At 38.4% G+C, this 23858-nt stretch overlaps 1 protein-coding gene across 1 annotated transcript; it reads left to right on the plus strand.

Annotated features, from left to right (window-relative positions):
- The first annotated feature begins 6838 nt into the window (after positions 1 to 6838).
- PDK4 (pyruvate dehydrogenase kinase 4) lies at positions 6839 to 23163 on the plus strand. The gene is made up of 12 exons (XM_063452439.1): positions 6839 to 7034; positions 8340 to 8483; positions 12292 to 12433; positions 13982 to 14053; positions 14689 to 14873; positions 16405 to 16494; positions 16997 to 17074; positions 17247 to 17323; positions 18108 to 18206; positions 19297 to 19407; positions 21241 to 21354; positions 22067 to 23163. Exons 2-12 carry the CDS (start codon positions 8366 to 8368, stop codon positions 22193 to 22195), a joined length of 1215 nt encoding a protein of 404 aa, XP_063308509.1. The 5' UTR covers positions 6839 to 7034; positions 8340 to 8365; the 3' UTR covers positions 22196 to 23163.
- The last annotated feature ends 695 nt before the right edge of the window (positions 23164 to 23858 follow it).

Raw genomic sequence — 23858 nt, forward strand, 5'->3', positions numbered from 1 at the left:
ATGTTTTTATTTTGAGCAGCAGCAGGGCCCTAGTTTTAAATGTAATAGAGTAAAAGGCAGTTGGCTGCATGACATGTATTTCATATTTTTCTATAGTGGATGAAAGTGGGGTTGGGTTTGTAGAGTTGTTTACAAGTTTGTACCATCCAATCAGATTTTGACTAAAGATAGTTGTTGCTCTGATTGGCTCACAGGAAGGTGTGATGGGCCTCTTCTCTGCTACTTGTTTACCATGTGTGTCAGGACAGCTGGAAATTGGATCGCTATGTACCATTCCTGGAAATGTTTCAGAGTTAGAAAGACAAGTGTTGACGAGGAAGCAGCGTTACCCACTGTACTAGTATTCTAAAGCCACAACCATTCATGACTTCAGACCCTGCGTTCTAAACACGTCTAGAAGTAGCCATGACATCAAACCCCTCAGTTCTAAACACTTCTAGAAATTCTTAGAATGTCCATGCGTTAAATGTTTATTAATGGATACAATTACATATATGCACTAACCCTTTAATGGCTCAGGGGGATTCAGCTGCCTTTAATCAAATGTAACTATTTAACCATGAAAGTACACAAACATTGTAAAAAAAACTGCATAAAAAAAAACAACTTGCAAAATGTGCTCTTGATGAATTGTGAAAAGAATAATACTGTATTTTTAATTTGTTCTTGGGGGGGGGACGACAAGGGTTATTCACATGAATTCATATTCATATGAATAGAAAACGCAAACAAATGCTAAAATAGGCGAGCTATGACTAGAGCTGAGTTAACCACTTAAAACGGCACTCTCACCGTCTGAGGACTTTGGCGAATTCGCAAAAAAACCCTGACGGTGATATCGCCACTAAGGTGAAATTAGGTGAAATTTACTTACCTGAACCTGTCCCGTGTGGGCCAGCCATCTTGCAACAGCTGCTCCTTTTCAGCGCAAGATGCCCACGTCAATGCCGTACTCTTGCGAAAATAAATTTCTTGCACTTGATCACTCTCCAAGCGAGTCCTGGCATTGCTGCCAATGTGACGTTTGCTGGGGGTACAACTTGCCCAGAGCACATAAATAAAAATATCTCTGTATGTGCAGGGCTTCAAGCTGAAACAGTGCACATCCAACTTCCTACCACCATGACCACTTCAAAAAGCAGAAGTGGTCATTTTGGTTGGGGTAACCCAAGTGCCCCTAAAGTGAGAAAATTGTACCTGCCTCAGTGTTTTAAGAAATTTTAATTAATGTGCATATAAGTCAAAAGAAGTACAGGATAGCAAGAAAAAGTTGATTATGAACCATCAACTCACACTGATGTCACTCACGTACTCAGGATACAGTCGTTCTGGGATACACACAGTGGTGTATTTTGGATTTGTGCTGCCCTAGGCATGACGAAACTCGGGCATCCCCCCAATCTAAATTTGCCCCGCTGCTACCTGTTTAAGACAACATGCAGTTTGACTGACAGACACACATTGACACACCCACTCACTCACAGGCACACAGTGACACACGCACACATTCACTCACAGACACACTGACAGACACACACTCACTCAAAGACACACTGACAGACACACATACATTTACTCACAGACACACAATCCCTCACAGACACACTGACAGACACACACATTCACTCACAGACACACTGACAAACACACATACATTCACTGAGAGACACACCCTGACAGACACACACACATTCATTAAAAGACACACACTGACAGACACCCTGATACTGGCACACTCACACACATAGTCTCACACACTTACAAATTATATAGATATTTTACATTTTAATTTAAATCCACCCAGCCTCACTACCTTTAGGATAGCTGGGGTGGATTCTTCCCTGGGGTTCAGTGGGGCTAGCTGCTGTTGGCCTGGCTGGGTTGGCTGGACGGCAGGCAGGCGCACAGTGGAGGCAGCGAGGGAGCGGTAATTCTCCTGCTCAGCTCCCTCGCGCGCTGCATAGTGATGCCGAGAGTGACATCTTATCGCTCCCCGCCAACCCGCAATGTGAGCAGCTGCCCACCTCAGAGGGCCCTGAGGTGGCAAGCCAGGCAGCTCTTGGGTCCCACATGAAAGAGGCTAACAGGGCATCTGCCAGGGCACCTGAAAGTGCTGCCCAAGTCAAGTGCCTTTTTAGCCTCGTGGTAAATACACCACTGCCGTAGAAAAAAAATCCCAAATATAACTAAAAATTACAGATATCTTGATTCTCCATTAGTTAACAGAATATTTTTTTTGTGTAACTCCTTAATATGGCTACAGCCAAGTTCTGGTAACTGCGTACGCAATTTGTGCCGATGCAACCAGTTACTTTTAATATTAAAAAAGAACCCCCCCCCCCCATGACTATGCTTGCAACGGCTATTGTGGCCCTGCACGTTTGCTGTTACTCCGAGGACAAATAAAATAAAGAATTCAAAAGAAAAAAAAGACCCCCAACTACTGTCCTAGAGTACTATTTTCATACAGAGAGTTATAACACTTACGCTGGCCAAAACTGAACACAAATGAATGGCCTATATAGTAACAGACAGATAATGTGAAAATCCCAGTGATGACAACTGTTGTAATGTTGCAATGTGATTAATCAATGCGGAAGTAATTGACTAGACTAGATACTTGTTTATACACAGCAAACATTGTTATCATTGAAAACAATTATTGCTTTATTTTTAATGAGATAATAGCTGTTAGTTTTTGTTTTTCAACTCTAGTTTATTAGAATGTTGGGAGTTTCTGACAGACTTATTTAGTTGATTTTATCCTTAGTTCCTAAGTTTAGCAAAAGCTCCCCCCAGGGTGACATGCTCACTTGAATTAGTGTAGTTAACTAGCCAGATTTTTTTTATTTTTTTTTTACATTAATAGCACAACCAATAGCTAATGTTTGTTTAGCTATCTGATTGTGCACAAATGTCAAAAGTGGAAGTTCCTATTTTTTTTTTCTTTGTTTTTGTGTGCATAGAGTACATGCAAAATTGAGTGACACATCAGCATGAACAGTCAACACATCGTTGTAAAACTTGAGTCAGCCATACGGCACTAGTGGGTAATGCACATTTTCAATTTATGACATGAAGGAACTTGTGCTTAAACATGTAATGTAAGTAACAATTAAATCTGAGTGGGCTGACTAACATGTCTACAGCTAGAGATTTAACAAAACAAAAATGTTATGTGAGGATATGCGCGTATCCGCAGCTCAGTGCTTGTATTGTATATGATTTTTCCCATAAACAATTAGGTGTACTATGCTCTAACGTGATAAGTTGGTAGCCTAACCGGAGTTTGCGTGGAAGACTACAAAGACTCCATTGCGCTATACATCTTATATAGCGTTTTTGTCTGTCAGTAGGTAGCCTCGTGCTCGCAAGGCCCTTGTGTAAGTCGTGGGAATGTCCGGTTTGCATTTGCTTAGGTGTATGGGGGGAACAGGAAAGTTGTGCTTGGTGTTGGGCCTGATGTTGCAAGTTCGTTTGGTCTAGGTGTATTCGGCTATCGCGGTCAAAGGTCCCAGCTAGTACTGCTGGTTAGCCAGCGACCTTAGGGTATTAATGCCCAGGTCGTTAGGGGAGAGAGGGTGCGTCGGGACTCTGCGGGTACTTCATCTGGGAGGGACGTCAAAAGGAGGTCTTATGAACCCCTTGTTAGGGCTAGCCGTTGTGCTGCAGTTGTGTGCTCCTAAATTGTCCTCATGTGTTGAGGAGGTGGTGAGGGAGAGGGGGGAGGAGGTGGGGAGGGGGATAATCGGCTGGCTGCGGGGTAGGTCTGGGCCTAGGCCTATGCCTGCAGGGCCTTGGCTTGGTCTGATGCTAAATAGCTTAACATAATATATATGAAAGTGTAACTAAAAGTATAAATAAAAATAAAAAACAAGATAGGTAAAATTAAAAAATAAATATTAAAAGATAAAAATAAATAAATAAATGAATAAAGTCACAACGTTCAATCCATAATCTGAAGGGTGATTATATATGCCAGGGGGAGCGTCCCGGTGGATATTCTGTGGAGTATAGTCCCGGTTCAAGTCGTGGCTGCTGCATTGGGTCCCGCGGGAGGCCATCGTGGCACGAACTCTGGGGTGCTGGCTGTGTCTCTTCCGAAGGAGTCTTTGGGCCCTGTTGATTTCTGTGATGGATTATGTGAGTTCAGGGGGAGGTCTAGCTTTCCTAGAGCCCTCGTGGCCTCTTGCAAATCGTGGATGACCTTTGAGGTGTCTCCTTTGGTGTTGTGTAAGGTGCGGCCTGGTCCCCTGCGGTATTTGAGTTGGTGTAGTCGCAGGAGGGTTGTGAATTATCGCAGGGACCTTCTCCATGCTAGTGTCCCGCTCGAGAGGTCGGAGTAGAATGACAGGGCCATCTCATCAAAGGAGTATGTTGGCTGACCTCTGGTGGCTTCCAAGACTGCAGCTCTGTCTTTCAGGTTTTGAAATCCATGGTCACCGGTGTGGGAGTTGTCACGGGAGGCCGGGGCTGTGCCCGGGTTGGCGGTGGCAACGTCAAGGCCAGTGTCATGTTCCCTTCTACTTCATCGGATGACCCATCAGAAAAAAACAAACCGCCTCCATGGAGGGACGCCATCTTGGCACTGGCAGCGTCGTGGGCTTGCCGCCAGAGCTCCCCGATATTCATGCCAAGCTTGTGCTTATCCACCTTCTGTTTTTTTGTTTTCCGATCCATGGGGCCCTGTTGAGTCTCGCGGTACCCCCTGGGGTGGAAGTAGCTTGTGTCCAAGCGTTGAGAGTGGTAGTTTGTCGAGGTAAAGGTCAGGAGCTCTGCGGCCATGCGACCGTCCGCTTCAGTAGTTAAACTCCGACCCTCAGAAGTTTATTTTATTTAATTTTCTTTTATTATTAGCATGTGAAAATGTTAGTAGTTTTAAAGAAAAAAGCCACACACATACTCTACAGCTCTTATCCCTGCTGCACATATACACTACAGCCCCCCTCCCCGCGCACACACTCATTAAAGCCTTACAGACTTAATTTCCTCCCAAACATACACTACAGCTCTCACTTAAGCAAACCCTATAGTATCTATCCTCCAAACACAACCTACAGACCCTATGCGCCCTAATGCATCGTGCAACTCCTACCTCCTTAAAACCCACACTAAAATCCCCTATACTGTAATAAAAACATCATACAGCCCCAAACTGAACCTACTCACAAACCCACCCTACTGTCCATACACTCCTAAACACACACACTACAGCCCACATTCACATGCACACACATATTACACTGCAAACAGCCTGATACAAATGCACAACCACACAACAGCCACAATCCCAACACCCGCACACAAACAGCATCTCTCCCACACGCAACCCTACAAGGAGCCCCCCCACATACACACAAGCGGTATCCCTACACACACAACCTCACTAGAAGGGTCCTCATAAACCAGCAACACTGCAAGTAGCCTACCCACAAACATACAGCCATCAAAGCCACAATTATAATCCCTACACAGTATCCCACAAGAAGCATTCCCAGAAAAAAAGCAACACTACAAGTATCCTACCTTCACACACGCAACACCCCCAAGCAGCCACCCACACACGCACACACACACGCAACCCCTCAAGCAGCATCCCCACAAACATACAACCCCACGCCCATATTTTTTCAAATCAGTTTTTACTTTTTTTATTTTTCTATAAATTTGTTCTTCTCCCCTTTGGGCCCTTACTTTGGTCCTGAAACAGTGGGTTTGGTTTTTTTTTTTGGTTTTTTTTATAGAGGTGTGAGCGATATCTAGTGAAGTTATAACAGATGTAAGCTCGTTCAAGCAGGGTCCTCATCAACCTATTGTTCCTGTAACATTTTATAATCGTCTCATTTACTGTTATATCTCCTCCTTTTTATAATATTTTTTACAGCGCTGCCTATAAATACCAATATTAATAATAATAATACCGTAATAATAATAATAATATAGTAATAATAATAAAAATACCATAATAATAATAATAATATAGTAATAATAATAATAATACCGTAATAATAATAATAATATAGTAATAATAATAAAAATACCATAATAATAATAATAATATAGTAATAATAATAATAATACCGTAATAATAATAATAATACCGTAATAATAATACCGTAATAATAATAATACCGTAATAATAATGCCGTAATAATAATAATAATACAATAATAATAATAATAAGTGCCTACAGCCCCTAAACATTTTATGGAACTGAATAACCCTTTTTTTTTTGTAAGGGCTGTATAATAATCACCTGTAATCTTTAATACAGTCTTACCAAGTACATTTAAAGCAATAGAAACATTACTTCCTATTGGGGGGGTGAATCCTTTATTAGTGTCAGAATACAGACTAACAACCATAACTACTGCAATGCCCCCATGCATTCCCAATACACTGGCTGGGGAGGGGGATGGGTCTATAGGATCCCTGTGTACGTGACAATGCTGAGGTAAACACGCTGCTCAGAACTGGCTGGGACAGGTTCGGCTGCCAATGGGTTAACGAATGACCCAATCGGCAGGGGAGCCGCCAATAACATGCCTGGCAACATCCCGCAGGCCCCGCCCACCTCCTCGCGACCCCCCCCCCCCTACACCTCGCACTTGTTTATTCCTTCTCTCGGAGACCGCGCGCAGCTGATTGGCTGAAGAAGTTTTGTGTCTCCGCCTTCCTGCAGTGATGGGCGGGGCCTCGGTTTCCTGGCCCTGGAATAAGAGAGAGAGAGAGTGCAAGGTTTGGGGTAAACAGATGAGAGAAGGAGTTGAGAGAGGCTGGGGCCCGCAGGCTACATATAGAGACACACACACACACACACAGGGCAAGGCTCTCACTGGAGGAAGCAGGGAGATTGCATCATATCCACAGCCAAGCAGCATTGGGAGCTGGAATCTCACATCAGCTGGTCCATTCAAACAGAGCTCCATCCACAGCCTGACAGAGCTCCATCCACAGCCTGTGAGAACAGAGCTCCATCCACAGCCTGAGAGCTCCATCCACAGCCTGACATTGACTGCATCACCGGGCAAGAGGTGAGTCCTGCTCAGACCCTGTATTTACAGAGAATCCTTCTGGAATCATGAGAATACTGAGAGAATCCTTATACCGAGACCATCCTGCTGTTTATAGTATAGAGAAAGAGACCGTGTGTGTATGTATGTGTGTGTGTGTATGTATATATGTGTGTGTGTGTGTGTGTGTGTGTGTGTATATATAAATAAATATATATATATATATATATATATATATATATATATATATATATATATATATATATATATATATATATATATATATATATATATATATATATATATATATATATATATATATAGAGAGAGAGAGAGACCATCCTGCTGTTTATAGTATAGAGAGACGTGTGTGTGGCCATCCTGCTGGGAAGCTCTTTATATATAGACCATCAAGTCTTTATTTTTTTTTTATATTTATTTATATAGTGCCAGCAAATTCCGTAGAGCTGTTTAATGGCTAGAGAGAGACCATCCAGCTGTTTATAGAGATAATCTGGGGTTTGGATTTGTTTACGTTGAGATATATATTCTCTATCTCTCACCCAGCTTGCACTAGGTTTTGCAGAGAGAGTCCTAGTATCCAGCTGTGACCATGCAATTCACTGACTCTCCTAAAATACAGAATGTCTTACTGAGAACCATCATTATTATGCTGATCTACTGCCTATTGTATTATGCTGATCTAATGCCTATTGTATTTAGAATGTTGATTCTGCTGTGAATACGTTGTGTCGGCAGAGCTGGGTCAAGGTGCTCATCTTGTAAATGACATTGGAACATTGCTCTGCAGTCATACAGAGGGCATTGTCATATGGTGCAGGATATGTACATAACGCAATATTAATGGGATAGTACAAAATACTTTTATTAAAAAAATAAATACATGTTTTTTTTTATGCTGATTTAATTCAGCATGTGTTAGTCATCTTCACTGCTCTCTTGTTTGTTTGTTTGTTTGACTTGGCACTTAAAAACTGCTCCAGTAAGCAAGAAAATACTGTTTCCATGCAGTCTGCTAAAGCAAAAATCCATTTTACTTGAGTTTGTGTGTGTGTGTGTGTGTGTGTGATTTCTTATTTGTTTTGTATTCTGATTTAATGGGATGTCCACAGCAGCTCTGTAGTTGGTGACTGGTTAATACCTGTTGTAAACCCTATGATCCACTCTGCAGTTAAATGTGTATATATATATATTTTTTTACAATATTAGTTATGGGAACTTCACATTGTGTTTTCCCAGAATGTTACACAGGGGGGTGTATATTTCCTATCCTTTAACATACATGTTGATGCTTATTTTGAACAGGAAAGGCTTCCTTTCTCCGTGCTAAGATGAAGTTCGCCCGCTTTCTGCTCAAAAATGCTGCCTTGGCCAATGCACCCAAGCAGATCGAGAGATTCAGCAGGTTCTCTCCTTCACCTCTATCTATGAAGCAGTTTATTGACTTTGGTAAGATGTTTGTCTTGTTCAGGTACAGTTAATATTGATGTTTTTCTTTCTGCAAACTCGAATCAGGATCTCCTAACAACATCAGAGCTGTTTTTCAGTATGGAGTTGGTCATGTTGGTATTGCATGACATTTTACAATCCTTCTATTGCCATTTGTGATCATATTCAGAGCTCATGTAAAAATGGCAGCCAATCCAAATCTGTAGTTTTACCTTGATGTTTATTAAATGAGAGATAGATAGATAGATAGATAGATATAGCATCCAAGTGAATATTGACAAAATTCCTTAAATTCTTTTTTTAAATTTTCCTATCCAACATTTGTTACGGGCTCTGTTTATTTCAGTTGGTTCACAATGCCTAACTGAACACCAATCGAGACTCATTTTATTTAGTAAATGTTTTGTATATTTATATTTTGTTACCCATAAGTAGCTACCTAAACTGACCCTTGGCACATCAACATTATATCAAAACAAAACTGAGCTAGAAAATAATCATTTATACTGTACAGATCTCTGTGATTTAAAATAATTAAATAAGTATTTTAGTATGTTTCATGTTCAAGTGATTTCTTACCATGTCAGATTTTTCATATTGTCTCTTTAAAAGTAGTTTATTATTTTTTTTTTTGCTTTGTTTGCTGTTTCAGCAATTCTGTCAATATTCCACTATTTCCAACTATATTACTGTCGCTTCTAGTATCGAATGAGGTCAACTGGAAATGTTACCACTAGGTTCCTATGTGGAACAGGAAATTGGACATGGGTTGAAAATGTTAAAAATGCTGGCAAGCAGTTTGGAAAGTCAGCAACTTTAAGGGCTTGCAACATAATTAATGAGTTCTCAGATATGAAGTGATGTAGCCACATGATTGCCATAAGATGGCCAAAGTGCGCCCTTTTGCCACTGGTATACTGCTGTAAGAATGTGGACTCTGCAAATCCTCAGGGGATTGTTTACTAAGTAGTTAACTGAAAAGGCCCAAAGGATATATGTTAAATAACTTGCTTTAAGACCAAAGTAGCTGAACTGACAGTTTGACTTGGCCTAAAATGTGAAATTCTCAATTTACTATATATTCTATGTATTTTATAGGTTGAAGTGCTTCTGTATGAGGCCAGTTAGGTAAATATTGGGTTTATAGGGAGTGTATCTGCAATTGTAAATTCATGACATTCAATCCTTGTGCACTTTGACCCAGACTCGTTCTTAGAAATTGTTTTTACATTTGTTTATTGTGATCTAATGTTCGAATATTTCTAAACCTCTGTAATATTTTTGCAAGTTTTTAGGGAACAAATTTTCTGCAAAACAGATGTGGTTCTAGCAGCTGTTGCAATTCCTAACTTTGTCCTCGGCCAAGCCTTCTAGGAAAAGACCAGTATTTTTAGCTAGGGAAGACTTGCGTGTTTCATTCGTTTATTTATTTTTTTGGATTTTTTTTTTTCCATTTACACGAATACAAAGTGAATTAAAAACTCTATCCTAAATAGTGGAACAAGGAGTATTCTCCTGGGCTGCTATATTTTCAGTACAGCTCTTTTAGACTAAAACGGGAAATGTACTCTTTTTTTTTTTTTTTTTCCCCCAACCATTCACACTTGAGTGAGTAACTTTTTTCTTTTTTTTTTTTTTTTTTTTTTTTTAAAGTCCCTTTAAGGTGAGGTTTCAACTCTTTTTTAATAGTATTAGTTCGTCTACATTGCAGTCATTTTCATAACGTCACCAGTGTTCTCCTGGTTTGACCTCTGGTATGTGAAAGGGCAGCTGCCAAAAATGCATTTGGACTGGCACCAGGCAAGCCAGAACTTTATTTATATTGCAGTAATGATGGGCATTAACTCTGGAAAGATATTTTTAATACATCAGGCAAAGCTGTGATGCTTCAGTTAACTAATTGTGAGCAATTACTTGCCCCAGATTCATATTAATTGCCTTCCCTGACCAATAGGGCTCCGACTGACTTTAAAATATCTGAGTAAAGCCTCACAGAGGGCTCCTGATCTAGAGCATATAGACATGAAATGCATACTACTATTTTTAAACACTTTGATTTCTTACCTGACTCTACTGCAAACGTCAGACCCAAAGGTTCCTTAGCAGAAACCTCTGTTGGCTCTTCTGAGCGAAACGCTTGACTTATTGGCGGAGAGTAATCAAGCTGTTGTGGTTATGGTGGCTGTAGTGTTCATTTTATTAACTCTTTGAATTTAATGTTGGTGAACTTCCTCAAATGATCAGAACATTAGAGTAAAGGTGCCGTCTGATACAAAGTGCATTATGTAATGAACTTTAAATGATGATTCCTACCAGTAAACATGTCCAGGAATCTGAGTTTATGCAACTATTCATGGTTCAATAGTGCAGAGACTGACCTGTAATGTTATCATATTTCACAGTTCAGGGACCCAGCGAGTTAGATATGTTTTTCGTGAATACATGAACCTGTAAGTCAAAGGTCCCCCCACCCACCAATACAGTCTTTCCCTATTGGTTTTCAGTGGATACGCCCCGTACACAAGTTCGATAATTGCAGCATGATAAGAGCCTTATGGAGATCATTGTATCAGGTCTAAATGTCTGTTGCTGATAGATAATATGCCAGTCAGAAAAAAAAAGTTGTTGGTACCGTTTACTGTGTAACGATAACAAAGATTTTGGACCAGCTTGTAACTATATATAGTTTAGGCGTATTGCAAGCATTATTATACATTACTCATCGATCACTGATTGGGAGGATCACCATATGAAGAAATCAAAAATCTCCCGTTTATACTAGTGCCAACACCCACAGGTTAAGCCCATTCTAATGACCTGTTCTATGTTGCTTGAGAGTGCAGTTTCATCTTTATTAGACTGTCAGTAAGTTTGGGAGTATAACTCGATCGGGCTTATTTACTAAAGTTTGCATTTTCATATTTTAGGCTAAAATAACATGGCTGAAAAGATGGGTTACATGGAGACCGTTTCTAAGCTAATTCTTTCTTTGCACACGTTCTGCCAACTTGGTTTTAGTGAATAAAATGCTATATGTAACCATTTAGTATTAATAACCTTGAATGGACCAGTTGCATACAGTCCTTAAAGACCAATTGCAAAGCTTGTGGTTGGTCACTAAAGAAACAACAACAACAACAACTTTTAGTTGTTATGACTTCCTTTAATCTGCAGCAAACCTGAACTAAAGGTACGAGTTTGAAGATAAGCCCACTCTAACAGGCAACAATAAAAGTATACTTTTAGTGTTAGAGAAAATCCAGTGATGTCTGCTTCTCTTCCAAGCAGGCATCTAAAATATATTTGAACTTGTTGCTCCATAACACATTCTACCTATAACTGTCAATTCCGATTTTATATATATATATATATATATATATATATATATATATATATATATATATATATATATATATATATATTATTTTTTTTCTGCAAACCATTCTACTTTTTTGCCTTTCTGCAAGAATGCTTTCCTAATGTAACACACCCCGCATAATCAATTATTCTCTTTGGTCAAACATTTTTTTGGGGATTTTCTATGTGTCTCAGGGTAATTAACTTTTAAAATACAATTAATCAGGTGCAGAGGTTTTTGGCGTACTTCCTGTAGCTCTCATAACATGCAGCAAATTCGGGTCTACCTAATTGTTACTGGGGTTATGTTCTGGCAGCCAAAGATGACCCAGGAGTGCTCAACAGTCTTGGCAAAAACCCCAGCACTCTACTTTTATTTAGTTAAATCTATTTAAAATGAAAAAAAAAAAAAATTAACTTCTTTAATTAAATTTTTTATTTATTTATATAGGCTCTGCTAATGGATGCGAAAAAACATCATTTGCGTTTCTGCGCCAAGAACTACCTGTGAGACTGGCAAATATAATGCGAGAAATCTACATCCTTCCAGACCCATTGCTGCACACCCCCTCAGTACAACTTGTGCAAAGCTGGTAACTATCAGAAGTAATCCACCTTAAAGGGACACTATAGTCATCACAAAACTTGTTTAATGAAGCTTCATGTCTCGAAAGTTTTACTGCTCAATTATCTGTCGTTTAGGAGTTTCAATTTTGTTTGTTTATGCAACCCTAGCCACACCTCCCGTGGCTGTGACTGACAGTCTACATTAAAAATGTTTTTCAATCAGGTGCTAACTTTCTTTAGAAATTTTTCTCATGCTCTTTAAATTGACCTTTTAATCACAGACAGGAGGCTCCTGCTAGGTCTTGCAAGCTATTAACTGTGCAGGTGATAAATCCTACATTTACCAGACTGCAAGAAAGGAAGTCTAAACATTAGATGACTTTCTTTAAGAAGGTGCTTAGGAAGGCTGTGCAAGTCTCATGCAGGGAGGAGTAACTATGGTTGCATAAACAAAGTAATTTAACTCCTGAATAGCCGAGAGTTGAGCAGTGAGACTGCAAAGGCATAATCTATACACCAAAACTGCTTCATTAAGCTAAAGTTGTTTTGGTGAATATGGAGTCCGTTTAATCAAATAACTCAAAGTGCTAAACTGTGCCTATCAGATAAAAGTTGTGCTTGACATAAAATGATTTACAGTAACTGCAGAAATGAATTGTTGCTTATGCAAACTGGTTACAAAACTAATAACGTATTGGGGATGACTGTTTCCATACCTACTGTAAAAATTTTAAGTCTATATTGAATGGTAAATCCATGCCTCTTTTGTACAAGAGTAAGTTATGACAGCTAATGAATTCAGACTCATGGTTAATTCTAATTGCGGGGTTGGAGAGAAGGGCAATAACGGGGAAAATTACAACAAACCAGTATCTGTCCTCCCATGTTCCATATAACCATATACATGTATATCCATATAAAGCAAATCTTTACAGTGCAGCTACAATATCAGTCTACTAGGGCTTTGTGACCAGAAAATGGTTAAATGTCAAAATTAAGGGATATTGGGTGTTCATCCTGAACAATGAATTTAGCAGTAGTATACATGATTTTGTAGCAGCTCTCTCAAAATGTAAAGCATGCTGATACAAAGTATATTTATATTCCCCCTGTTACTCTTACATGTTTTCTATTTAATCTCACAGTATACAGAACATTTATTTGGATACCTGTGTTGCACTCTGTAGCAAATGTGCAGTGCTTGTCCATGGAACTGAATGCTCATCCATGCACTATTAATCCATTTTAAAGCCATTGATCAGTGTACTTCCTATGTGTAAGCCAGGTGTGCCCAAAATGAAGATCCCCAGATGTTCTAAAACTACAGCTTCTATGATGCTTTGTCATTCTAAAGGCACGCAAAGCATCATGGGAGTTTTAGTTCTAAAACATCTGGTTATGTACCTTTTTGGGTCACACTTAGTCTAAGCAGTTGGCATTGATATCTGTAGAAGGTATGCTGAATGCTTGATGTTCTATAAGTTGTCATTTCAGAATATTCTTTTGGTTTGTTTTTTTCGATTTCCATCTGTTAACCAAGCTTTGTATTTGTTTATTACCCCCCTCCTCTTTAGGTACATACAGAGTTTGATGGAACTAATAGAATTTGTTGAAAAAAATCCCGAGGACCAACGAGTTTTGTCTGAGTAAGCACTACTTCGTTTTGTTGACTGTTTAAGATGCAAAATAAAGGTTTACTGCAGCAGCTTGATGCTGAAATGTAAACACAGTGATTTCACTGTTGCTTCTTTTCAATTGAGTGTAATTCAACCGCATGACTTCCACCAATTCCGCTAGCACACAATGCTTGCTTATCCAACATGTTTGGCAATCCTGTCTTAATTGAGCAAGTTTGTTCGGGGAGTGGTTTGCAGGCATTTCCTCAGTCACACAAGGTAGAATGAGCCATTTGTAATCTAAGTCATAACAGGAGCTTTTACATAATTTTCCCAGTGCTTTCCTCTTTGCCAGGAAACTTATGTAATGGAGATGGCAAGCGTATTATGTCTAAGCTTAAGTGTAATAATAATGGCTGATGGCAACTATATAGGGACTTGTATACAAAGTAATGACTTGCAAGACTTATATTAAATTGGGGAAAACCTCCAACTAAATAGATTAACGTTTCCTATATTGGCCTTTAGTTTTGATTAAACTATTAGCCTTCTATAACTGTTGCCATACAACTCTGATACAAAGCCAATCATCATATTTTTGCATGGATTTCTGGGTGTAATACAGAATTCTCTGTAATCTATTTGTTCATTGGTTTCCTCGCCAGTTTCACAGAAACGCTTGTGACCATTCGAAATAGACATAATAATGTGGTCCCTACAATGGCACAGGGTGTGATAGAATACAAGGAGGCATTTGGGGTGGATCCTGTCACCAATCAAAATGTCCAGTACTTCCTCGATCGCTTCTACATGAGCCGTATTTCCATCAGGATGCTTATTAACCAGCACAGTAAGAATTTGACTTTTATTTTGTTTGGCAGATCATTAAACCTTTCATGAAACCATCACGGAATGTTCTACTGGCATGTTCATCTTGCCTGATCAATAGTTTGCCTTAATTGCAGAAGGTTTTGATGCATCGAATGGCCTAGAAACAGTTGAACGTAAACATCCTTGTGTAGATTTTATAACCGCTTTAAATTGACTCTCACTAGTTTAACCCCTTAAGGACACATGACATGTGTGACATGCATGATTCCCTTGTATTCCAAAAGTTTGGTCCTTAAGGGGTTAAAAAAGTATTCACAACAAGCTTGAACTATTCTGAATTTTAGCATTAATTTAAACTTCTCACAGTTCAGTCTTGAATTATTTTTTTGTGTGAAATTGCATATACAGTTGTAAACCCAGCACAACTATTTCTAAAAAACGTCAACCAGCCGCCCATCTATGATGGAGGGCATCTGACTGATGGCGTGCCTTTCTTGGCTAATTAAGTGTTAAATGTCTTAAAAATATCTCTATAAATGTAATGAGACCCACAGAGCTTTAGTATGAGTATGTTTGTGAGGATTTTTATTTAAGTAATTAAAATAGAACTTTCTGCCTACGTGTGTGCATTGTCTATATTAAATCCTAATCCGATAAATTGGCACTACTAAAAAGGGACGGCTAATTGCCTGGGAGTTTCCTTGCACGAACTTGAGTCAGTGAGTGATGTATATAGACTTAAAGGGTTACTACAGGCTCCATGACCACTTCAGTGATTTGAAGTGGTCATGGTGTCTGGAGAGTGTACATCTAGCGTTTTGCTTTGAAACACTGCACATACAGAAATTAACACCTTTGCTGCTGGAGATGTAGCTCCACCTGTGGCCGTCTCATTGAATGTAATCAGCCATCCCAGGGGAAAAAAGCTTTCCAGGCTGGCTGATATCAAGCCAGTGCAAAATTGGCATCTGACGCCAGCGTGCTCGTGCCAGACCGCCAAAGGTGACATGCTCCTACCCCTTCATGCTGACTCTGACTTTGTGTGGTGTGTTTGTTTTTTTTTTTTTTGTTTTTTTTTAAAGTGGTTGTACAAACCTTACATATTGTGAAATGGCAATGTGGTCGCTGCCCCTATGGTAATCATTGTAAACCTTTGGGGTACTGTCCTATTTATTTTTCTTAACTTACTATTTACATCTTGTACTTTGTGGAAGGGTTTGCCCTAGAATTGGCAAGCCATAAGGCTTGCTTTTCCCACAGAAACAACAAATCTACATTGATGTTTCTAACATCACTGCAGGTTTGTGATTTCTGTGGGAAATGCAAACCTTATGGCTTGACTGGTGCACAGATTTTTGTTTAACATTGTATTAACTATCCACAGACTTTAGCTGGAAGGGGTTTTCACAATTCTCTCCCCCCCCCCCCCCCTCCCACCATATCCTTTTAACTTTTTTTTATTTTTTATTTATTTATATATTTAAACCGTTATAGGAACAAATTAGATTATTAAATGTTGAATTTTTAATGATATTTCACCTTCATTCTAGCACTTCTATTTGATGGTGGAACAAATCCAGCCCATCCTAAACACATTGGAAGCATTGATCCAAACTGTGATGTGGTTGAAGTTGTACATGGTAAGTGTCTGATTTTGTTGGGTGGGTGTGCGCGCCATCTTGGGCGCTTCTAGTTGCAAGTCTCTGGTATAGATGTCACTAGATAAAGATCTATAGATAATGGAAAAATTGGAGGGATCACATTTTATTGCACTAACTTGTCTTTTCTGTGCTAGTCACTCTTTGTCTTCAATGTCCCCGTTTGGGATGCTGTCTGCCTTGACCACATTTAGAAGGTGGTTCTATTTTTAATTTGTTACTGTACTGAGTAGGCTAACGTTGGCATTTGTCTGACATTTTGCATTAACGTTGGTCAGTAATTGAGTCTTCTGTTCTGCATATCTGAAGTGTTATACATTTGAAACCTTCACTGGATGAGTGGGTGCTAAAACAGCATACACATACAGTACTGCCTGGCTAATTCAGCTTGGTTTATTCCCTAAATGCTGAAAAAGAACTTAGTAACTTTATTTAAAAATGTTTATTTTTTTTTGTTTTTTCATTATAACTCTTCACATTTCAGATGCGTTTGAAAATTCGAAGATGCTTTGTGATCAGTATTATTTAGCATGTCCTGAATTAGAAATAAAGCAGACAAATGGTAAGTCAAATGATCTACTGACCTAATTTGTAGATACAAATATTTAATAAAAGTAAAATCTTCCTCCACCCTTCTCCCCCTCTTCCTTTGTACTATGTATGCTGTGAATTCAGTTCATAAACTTAAATACTTTTTTTTTTTATTTATTTTTTTTATTTATTTTCAATTACAGTAAAGGCACCTGGACAGGCCATAAATATAGTCTACGTTCCATCCCACTTGTACCATATGCTGTTTGAACTCTTTAAGGTATGCCGATGACCTATATGAAATGTAATTTACATTAGTTATTGTAACACTACAACTGAATATTATTTTCATCTATAATGATCCAACCAAATGTTTTGGTGTACCAATGTTTCGCCATCACTTTTTTTTTTTGTGTGTGTGTATGTATGTATATGTATATGTATATATGTATATGTATATGTATATATGTATATATGTATATGTGTATATATGTGTGTGTGTGTGTATATATATATATATATATATATATATATATATATATATATATATATATATATATATATATATATATATATATATGAAATTTAAAAAAACTGCTTTCATGGAACATCATGCTAACTAGTGTGATTGGTTCACTTTAAATAAGAACTACCGCCAAGTTTTGTTGTCTTGTCATCTAGTCTGTTGTAGCTGCACCAATGTCACAAGCTGAACTTTCGTGAGGTGATCTCTAAAACATCTAAAGCAGTTACATATCCAGTATCATCCCATTGGTAGCATAAAAGCTAAATTTAGAATTGAATATTTAAATTGTTATTTTTGGCTTTCCAGTGCTGTCTGATAAAAGGCATGCTGGAACAGAAACTGAACTTTCTTTTACTTTTTTTTTTAATCTTTATATTTGTATTGAAAGCCAACTGAATATTGTAGTAATTGGATTTTGTAATATATAGTTTATTTAAGTGATGTGTATAAATACTCTTGTGCTGGAAAAAAAATAATAAAACCCCCCATAATTCTGTACTCTTAAACTGTGCTAATATTTGCTGCTTGTTCTTTGTAGAATGCCATGCGGGCAACAGTTGAGTACCACGAGGATAGTCCTTCCCTGCCGCCAGTTAAAGTGAATGTTGTTCTAGGAAAAGAAGACCTAACAATTAAGGTAACGGTCTGGAAGAGTTAAACCCTTGTGCTCTGCAAACACATCTGCTCGCCGCCTCCTCTGTGTTTGTGGAAACTTAACTTGTGCTTATCAAGGCAGTTAAACAGAACGATCAGAGTATCGGCAGACAACTGTAATTTGCAGGGCGAAGTGCAAGTTTAAAAATAAAAACATGGCTTCTCAGCAGCCTGCCAGTTTGCTTTCATCTTGCTTTGTGTGTCAAATCATTTTAAGTAGACTTGCAATGCACATGCAGTGCTTCACATTAATGAGATTGGTTTTATATATAAATACATCTTAACAAGATGGCACTCATCATTAACTCTATGGATGCATTGCTCACAGTTCTAGTAAATGTTTTTCAAGGAATTTGATAGACACATTTTGCGGAGTAATAGTTTACAATTCCTAAAGAACAGATGGTTAGGCAAAACAATGAAATTGAGGCATTAAACACAGAATCATAGCGAAAACAAATCCATATGCTTTTTTTGGGGGGGGGGTGATTTCTTAACCAATGAAAATATTGGTGATCTTTCTTCCGTTATCTTTTAATGCATTGGATACCAAAACCAATCCATATAACTAACTTTATACTAGCAGCCATTACAGTCTGGATCAATTTGGGTGCATGTGAATGAAAAGTAAAATTCAATGCATTTAGGAGGCTACTTTATAAATTTGTATGATGCCTATAGAATTAAAGAGAGGCTGTCACTTCTGGAATTTGCATTACTGACTATAACAATACAAATCACTAGAACATTTAATTTTTTATTTAAGATTTAGCAAATGACATAGGTGAACGTTCAGGCTCCATTCAGACTGTGAATGAAGGGTTGTCCCCGCATCAAGATCTGTAGTTAACTGTGCAGAGTTAGATTGTTAATCCTAAAATGTAAAGTCTTTATTTGTTCCTTTTATTTCCTATATTTATTTATCATTGTGGTTTTTTTATTTTTTTTATTTACTTGTTTTCTGGACTAGAGTTGAAGACAACTTGCACTTTTGCTATTTTGACAATGCTGCATGTAGATATCATATCAAAACATTATAACTTTTTTTTTTTTTTTTTTTTTTTTTTTTTTAGATATCTGATAATGGAGGGGGTGTCCCTTTACGGAAAATAGAACGCCTCTTTAGCTACATGTATTCCACTGCACCCAGACCAATGATGGACAATTCTCGTAATGCTCCACTGGTAAGAATATGATGTCGGTTGTGGGGTTTTTTGTTTTGGTTTTTTTTTGTCTTCCCCCCCCCCCCCCCCTTATTATGAGACTGTTTAGTATTTAAAAAATAAAATAAAATATATATATTTCATTCCAAACCAATCTACAGCACCTGAATCAAAAATTATTCACTTGCTATTTGCAATTGAATGCTAAATTTGAAGAACTATTTGCCCACGGACAGCGCTAGCAGCCAGCAAACAAATAGTTTAAAAAATCCTTGGCAGTGTTGACCGCTAATTATGTGGCGGCTAGTCAGTACTTGCTAGATGGCCATGACATGGGGGGGGGGGGGGGGATATTTTTTCATAAAAATCCTGTGAGGGTCAAGAAGACTACATATTACTACAATGAAGGTATATTACCTCCATCTGGCAGTTGGGAGCATGTCTACTAAACACTAAAACAAGCAATTGGGCAACCATTGTTGCAGAGTTGCTATAAAAGTCCCTATCCCATATGGATGGGGCTTCAGAAATAACAGGGGTGTCGTAATGCCTCACCCAATGACATCAGGTGGGGGGAGGGGGATACTATAAATTTTGACGGGTGAGGAGGGGGGCTAGTGTCACCTCCCCTGCCACACCCATGACATGGGTTAGGGGCCTAAAAAATAGAATACATAAGCCGCTACAGAATAAACCAATGCGGTTCAGAGTATTTTTAACTATTACTCTACCCCTTTAGCTTCTCATAGGGCAAATCGTTCAAGTTATCATTCACTTGCAAATAGCAAGTGAAAGTTTGCGATACCAGCACTGTAGATTGGGGTGTTTTGAGGAAATAACTGTTTTTCCAAACCAATGTTACAGAATTGGGTCAAACGACCGAATTGTGAGCACATTTCACATTTAGTAAATATAATTGCCAATGTGGTCGATGACTGACGTTACTGGCTCTGTTCAGGGAGTGAAGCAGGAGCCTAACTGTCGGATTCTACTGCAGTCTGACCGGAAATGTATGAATATGGCAGAGGGGTTTAGTATTCTGTGAAAGTAGGGGCCAGATTTTCATTTTTTTTTTTTTTTAAATGAAGTAAATAAAATGTCATTACATGTGTTCAATGATTCTTAAAATTTAAATATAAATACAATTCTGGTGACTGTCTTTTTTAAGGTCTCTGTTACTAGACTCATACTTCGCACCGTTATGTGGTACTCTTAACCCCTGTGAGGTAGGGCACTTAAAAATTATTAACTTAAGAATTATCAGGATAATGTATAGGTAGATTTGGTCTGTTAAAGGGATCCTATAGTGCCAGGAAAACAAAGCTGTTTTCCTGGCACTATAGGACTAATAGGCACCCCCCTCCCCCTTCCTGCAGGGCAGAAGGGGTTAAAACCCCCTTGAATCCAGCGCCCATGCCTCTTGGCGCTGGGTTAGGCCCCTTCCCCACTGACATCAGTCAGCGGGGGAGACCTAATGCGCATGCGCAGCAATGGCCGCGCGCATTTTACCTCCCCATAGAAAAGCCCTGTTCAATGCATTCCTATGGGGAAAATCTGATGCTGGAGGCCCTCCTTCAGAGTATGATGAAGTCCAGTGTCGGATAACGGACCAGAGGTCCGTTTCAATTCTGGAAGTGCCCTCGGTGGCTATCTGGTAGACAGCCACTAAGAGCAGACTTAGAGCTGCAATGTAAACATAGCAGTACTAAGTGCAATAGAGACACAGCACCCAGACCACTCAAATTTGCTGAAGTGGTCAGGGTGCCTACAGTGTGCCTTTAACTTTATTATTTTTCTTCATTAACATAAAACCAAACTTTGTATATGTTAACATGGTTATCATTTTATTTTAAGGCCGGCTTTGGGTATGGTTTGCCCATCTCCAGACTATATGCTAAATACTTCCAAGGAGACTTAGTGCTGCATTCTATGGAAGGTTATGGAACAGATGCTGTTATTTACTTAAAGGTACTTTTAATTTATTTTTTTTTATTATAATATTTATTGTTAAAACATTGCTTGCCAGCAGTCTGTGATTTTAGTTTGTCACTTAATCTTTAACATAGTTTGGGAATTTGTAGAATGTGAAAACATGTGCCAGAGGCTACACAAATGGTAGTTCATACGTGCTCGCCTGAGCATCACATGACTGGACATTTTCTTTGCAGGAGCTCATCTATCAGACCTTGAACATAAACATGTCTTTCATTTGACAGGTTGGCTATTAACACAATCCACCAGCTTGGGGGAAAACTTTTATTTATTTATTTTTTAGGAAGTTGGTGGAAAACTTTTTTACTTTGTTTTCGTTCTTCTCTTCTATGACTTGCTTTAACACTTTGGGTGGTGGTGTCTAACTATGACCCCCCCCTCTCCCAACTGTCCCAAGTTCCCGGCAAGTCCCATACCTGCCATTGAAGCCTTGATTAAAAACAATAAGTTGTCATGAAAAATGCGTCTGTCATTTGAGTGCTGGAATAACTTAAAAAGATGGTCTCTAAACTCAGCCATCCCATATTTTAGTGAATAAACATAGTTTCTATGTTCATGACTCTGTTATTCTAGAATATAAATAAATAAAAAAAAAACAAAAAATGTTTTGTTTTTTTTTTTCTTTGCACATTCTGGCAATATGTTTAAAGTGGCAGTTTCTAACATTTTCTCTCCTTTTACCTTGCAGGCGATGTCCTCAGAATCTATAGAAAGATTGCCAGTCTTCAACAAGTCTGCTTGGAAACACTATAAGATCTGCACAGAGGCAGACGACTGGTGCATTCCAAGCAGCGAACCAAAGAACCTTGCAAGGTAGAATGTCTGAAGCTGTGGCCAGGAAACTGGAACGGGGATCAAGCACGAATTGCCCAGGACCACTCCTTACGCGTGTTGTTTTCAGGAAGAAATAGGCAAACTGAACTGTGGTAGGGCTGGCCAGAGATGCAAGAAGGAGAGCAATTTTCACCACCAGAAGATTCAAACTATTTAGCTAGTAGCAATATACTTTTGCTAATCTTCAATTTTTAACTGTGGATTCCTCATTATCTAAGGAATTATTCAAAACGATGTGTGCTGGTGTTTTCTCATGATCACAATGGCAATATAGTTCCTTTGGACAAAAGATCACTGTAAATCTAGAATTCATTGATGTGATCTTAACATGTATTGACCACATACAGTGTACTTTTATTTCAGTATTTTTTTATTTTTATTATATAGATTTCTTTACCCATAAACACATGGGTAACACCCATCTCGAACCACTGAGAAAATGACGCATATTGATGATAAACATGTTTACTCCTGAAGCAGAGTTTATGATTATGTATTCTTGGCTAATCCAAAGCTATATCACACTGCCAAGCCTATAGGGTTAGTAGAGGATAAATATTGTATTTAAAGGAGAGAAAAAAAATTGAACATACTGTGAAGTCAATTCAGTGGAGATTCTCAAACGGTCATGTTTTATCTGTGTACTGTGGCCTACTGCATAGGAATGCACTGTTCAGTGCTGTAAGATTGGATCTATTTATGCTAGATCGAAAGGATGCCTGCATGGCGTAACAAGTGGGAATTCAGGATATTAAGAAACCCCGACTGAAGAATTGAATCCAGTCTGGGTTTGCATGACAGAATTGTACTGTATGTAAGTGAAGCTGATGATCTAAGCATCATTTCATTTATAATATCTGTATGTACAGTATCTGATATTCTTTGTTACATACCATGTACCAAGAGATCTACTCACCAAGAATGTACTGAAATCTTCTTGTTGTAAAAAGAGGGGGGGGGGGGGGGATAGAATATTATGGGGTTGTCCAATTTAGTCAGTCTTACAATATTGCTAACCAGTTCTCAACACCCAACACTTCACTTTTTAGCAAGTGGATCCGATGTGATATCGACGTTAAAATATTACAGCTACATTGTGGGTCCATTTATATTCTAACTTTAGTTTTGGGCAAGGTAGTATATTTGGTTGTATATCAATTTTTTTTTATTTTTTTTTTTATTTTTTTTTTTTTTCGCCATTGCTTAAATATAGTAGTTTCGCCCGGATAAACTTTTCTGTAAAAAAAAAAAAAAAAAAAACAGGCTGAACTATACTTGACCAAGCCATATGTGCATTGCTTTGATATCACACTGCTGTGATGTAGTTGTTCATAACTTCCTGCACATTGTAAATGTCCCCTAGAACACCAGTCAAATATAGTAACTTGTTCTACCATGTGGCAGAATCAAGGCAGTGCCATATAATTTATTCAGTAGACTGAAGAAGGGAAGAACTTTCATTTACATGTAACATTTTTATTTTTTTGGCTTTTAATTCCTTCTCCCCTAAAGTTGCAATAATGTTTTTTTTGTTCTTTTCAGACAAACTATTGTCACTTATTTAAAATGTTTTTAGCCCATCTTTTTATTGTCATCTGCCTCCACCTTGCATTAACAAACATCATTTTATTTTAGACCATGTTGTG

This window comes from Pelobates fuscus, chromosome 4 (genome assembly GCF_036172605.1).
Source record: "Pelobates fuscus isolate aPelFus1 chromosome 4, aPelFus1.pri, whole genome shotgun sequence".
Classification (NCBI taxonomy): Eukaryota; Metazoa; Chordata; class Amphibia; order Anura; family Pelobatidae; genus Pelobates; species Pelobates fuscus.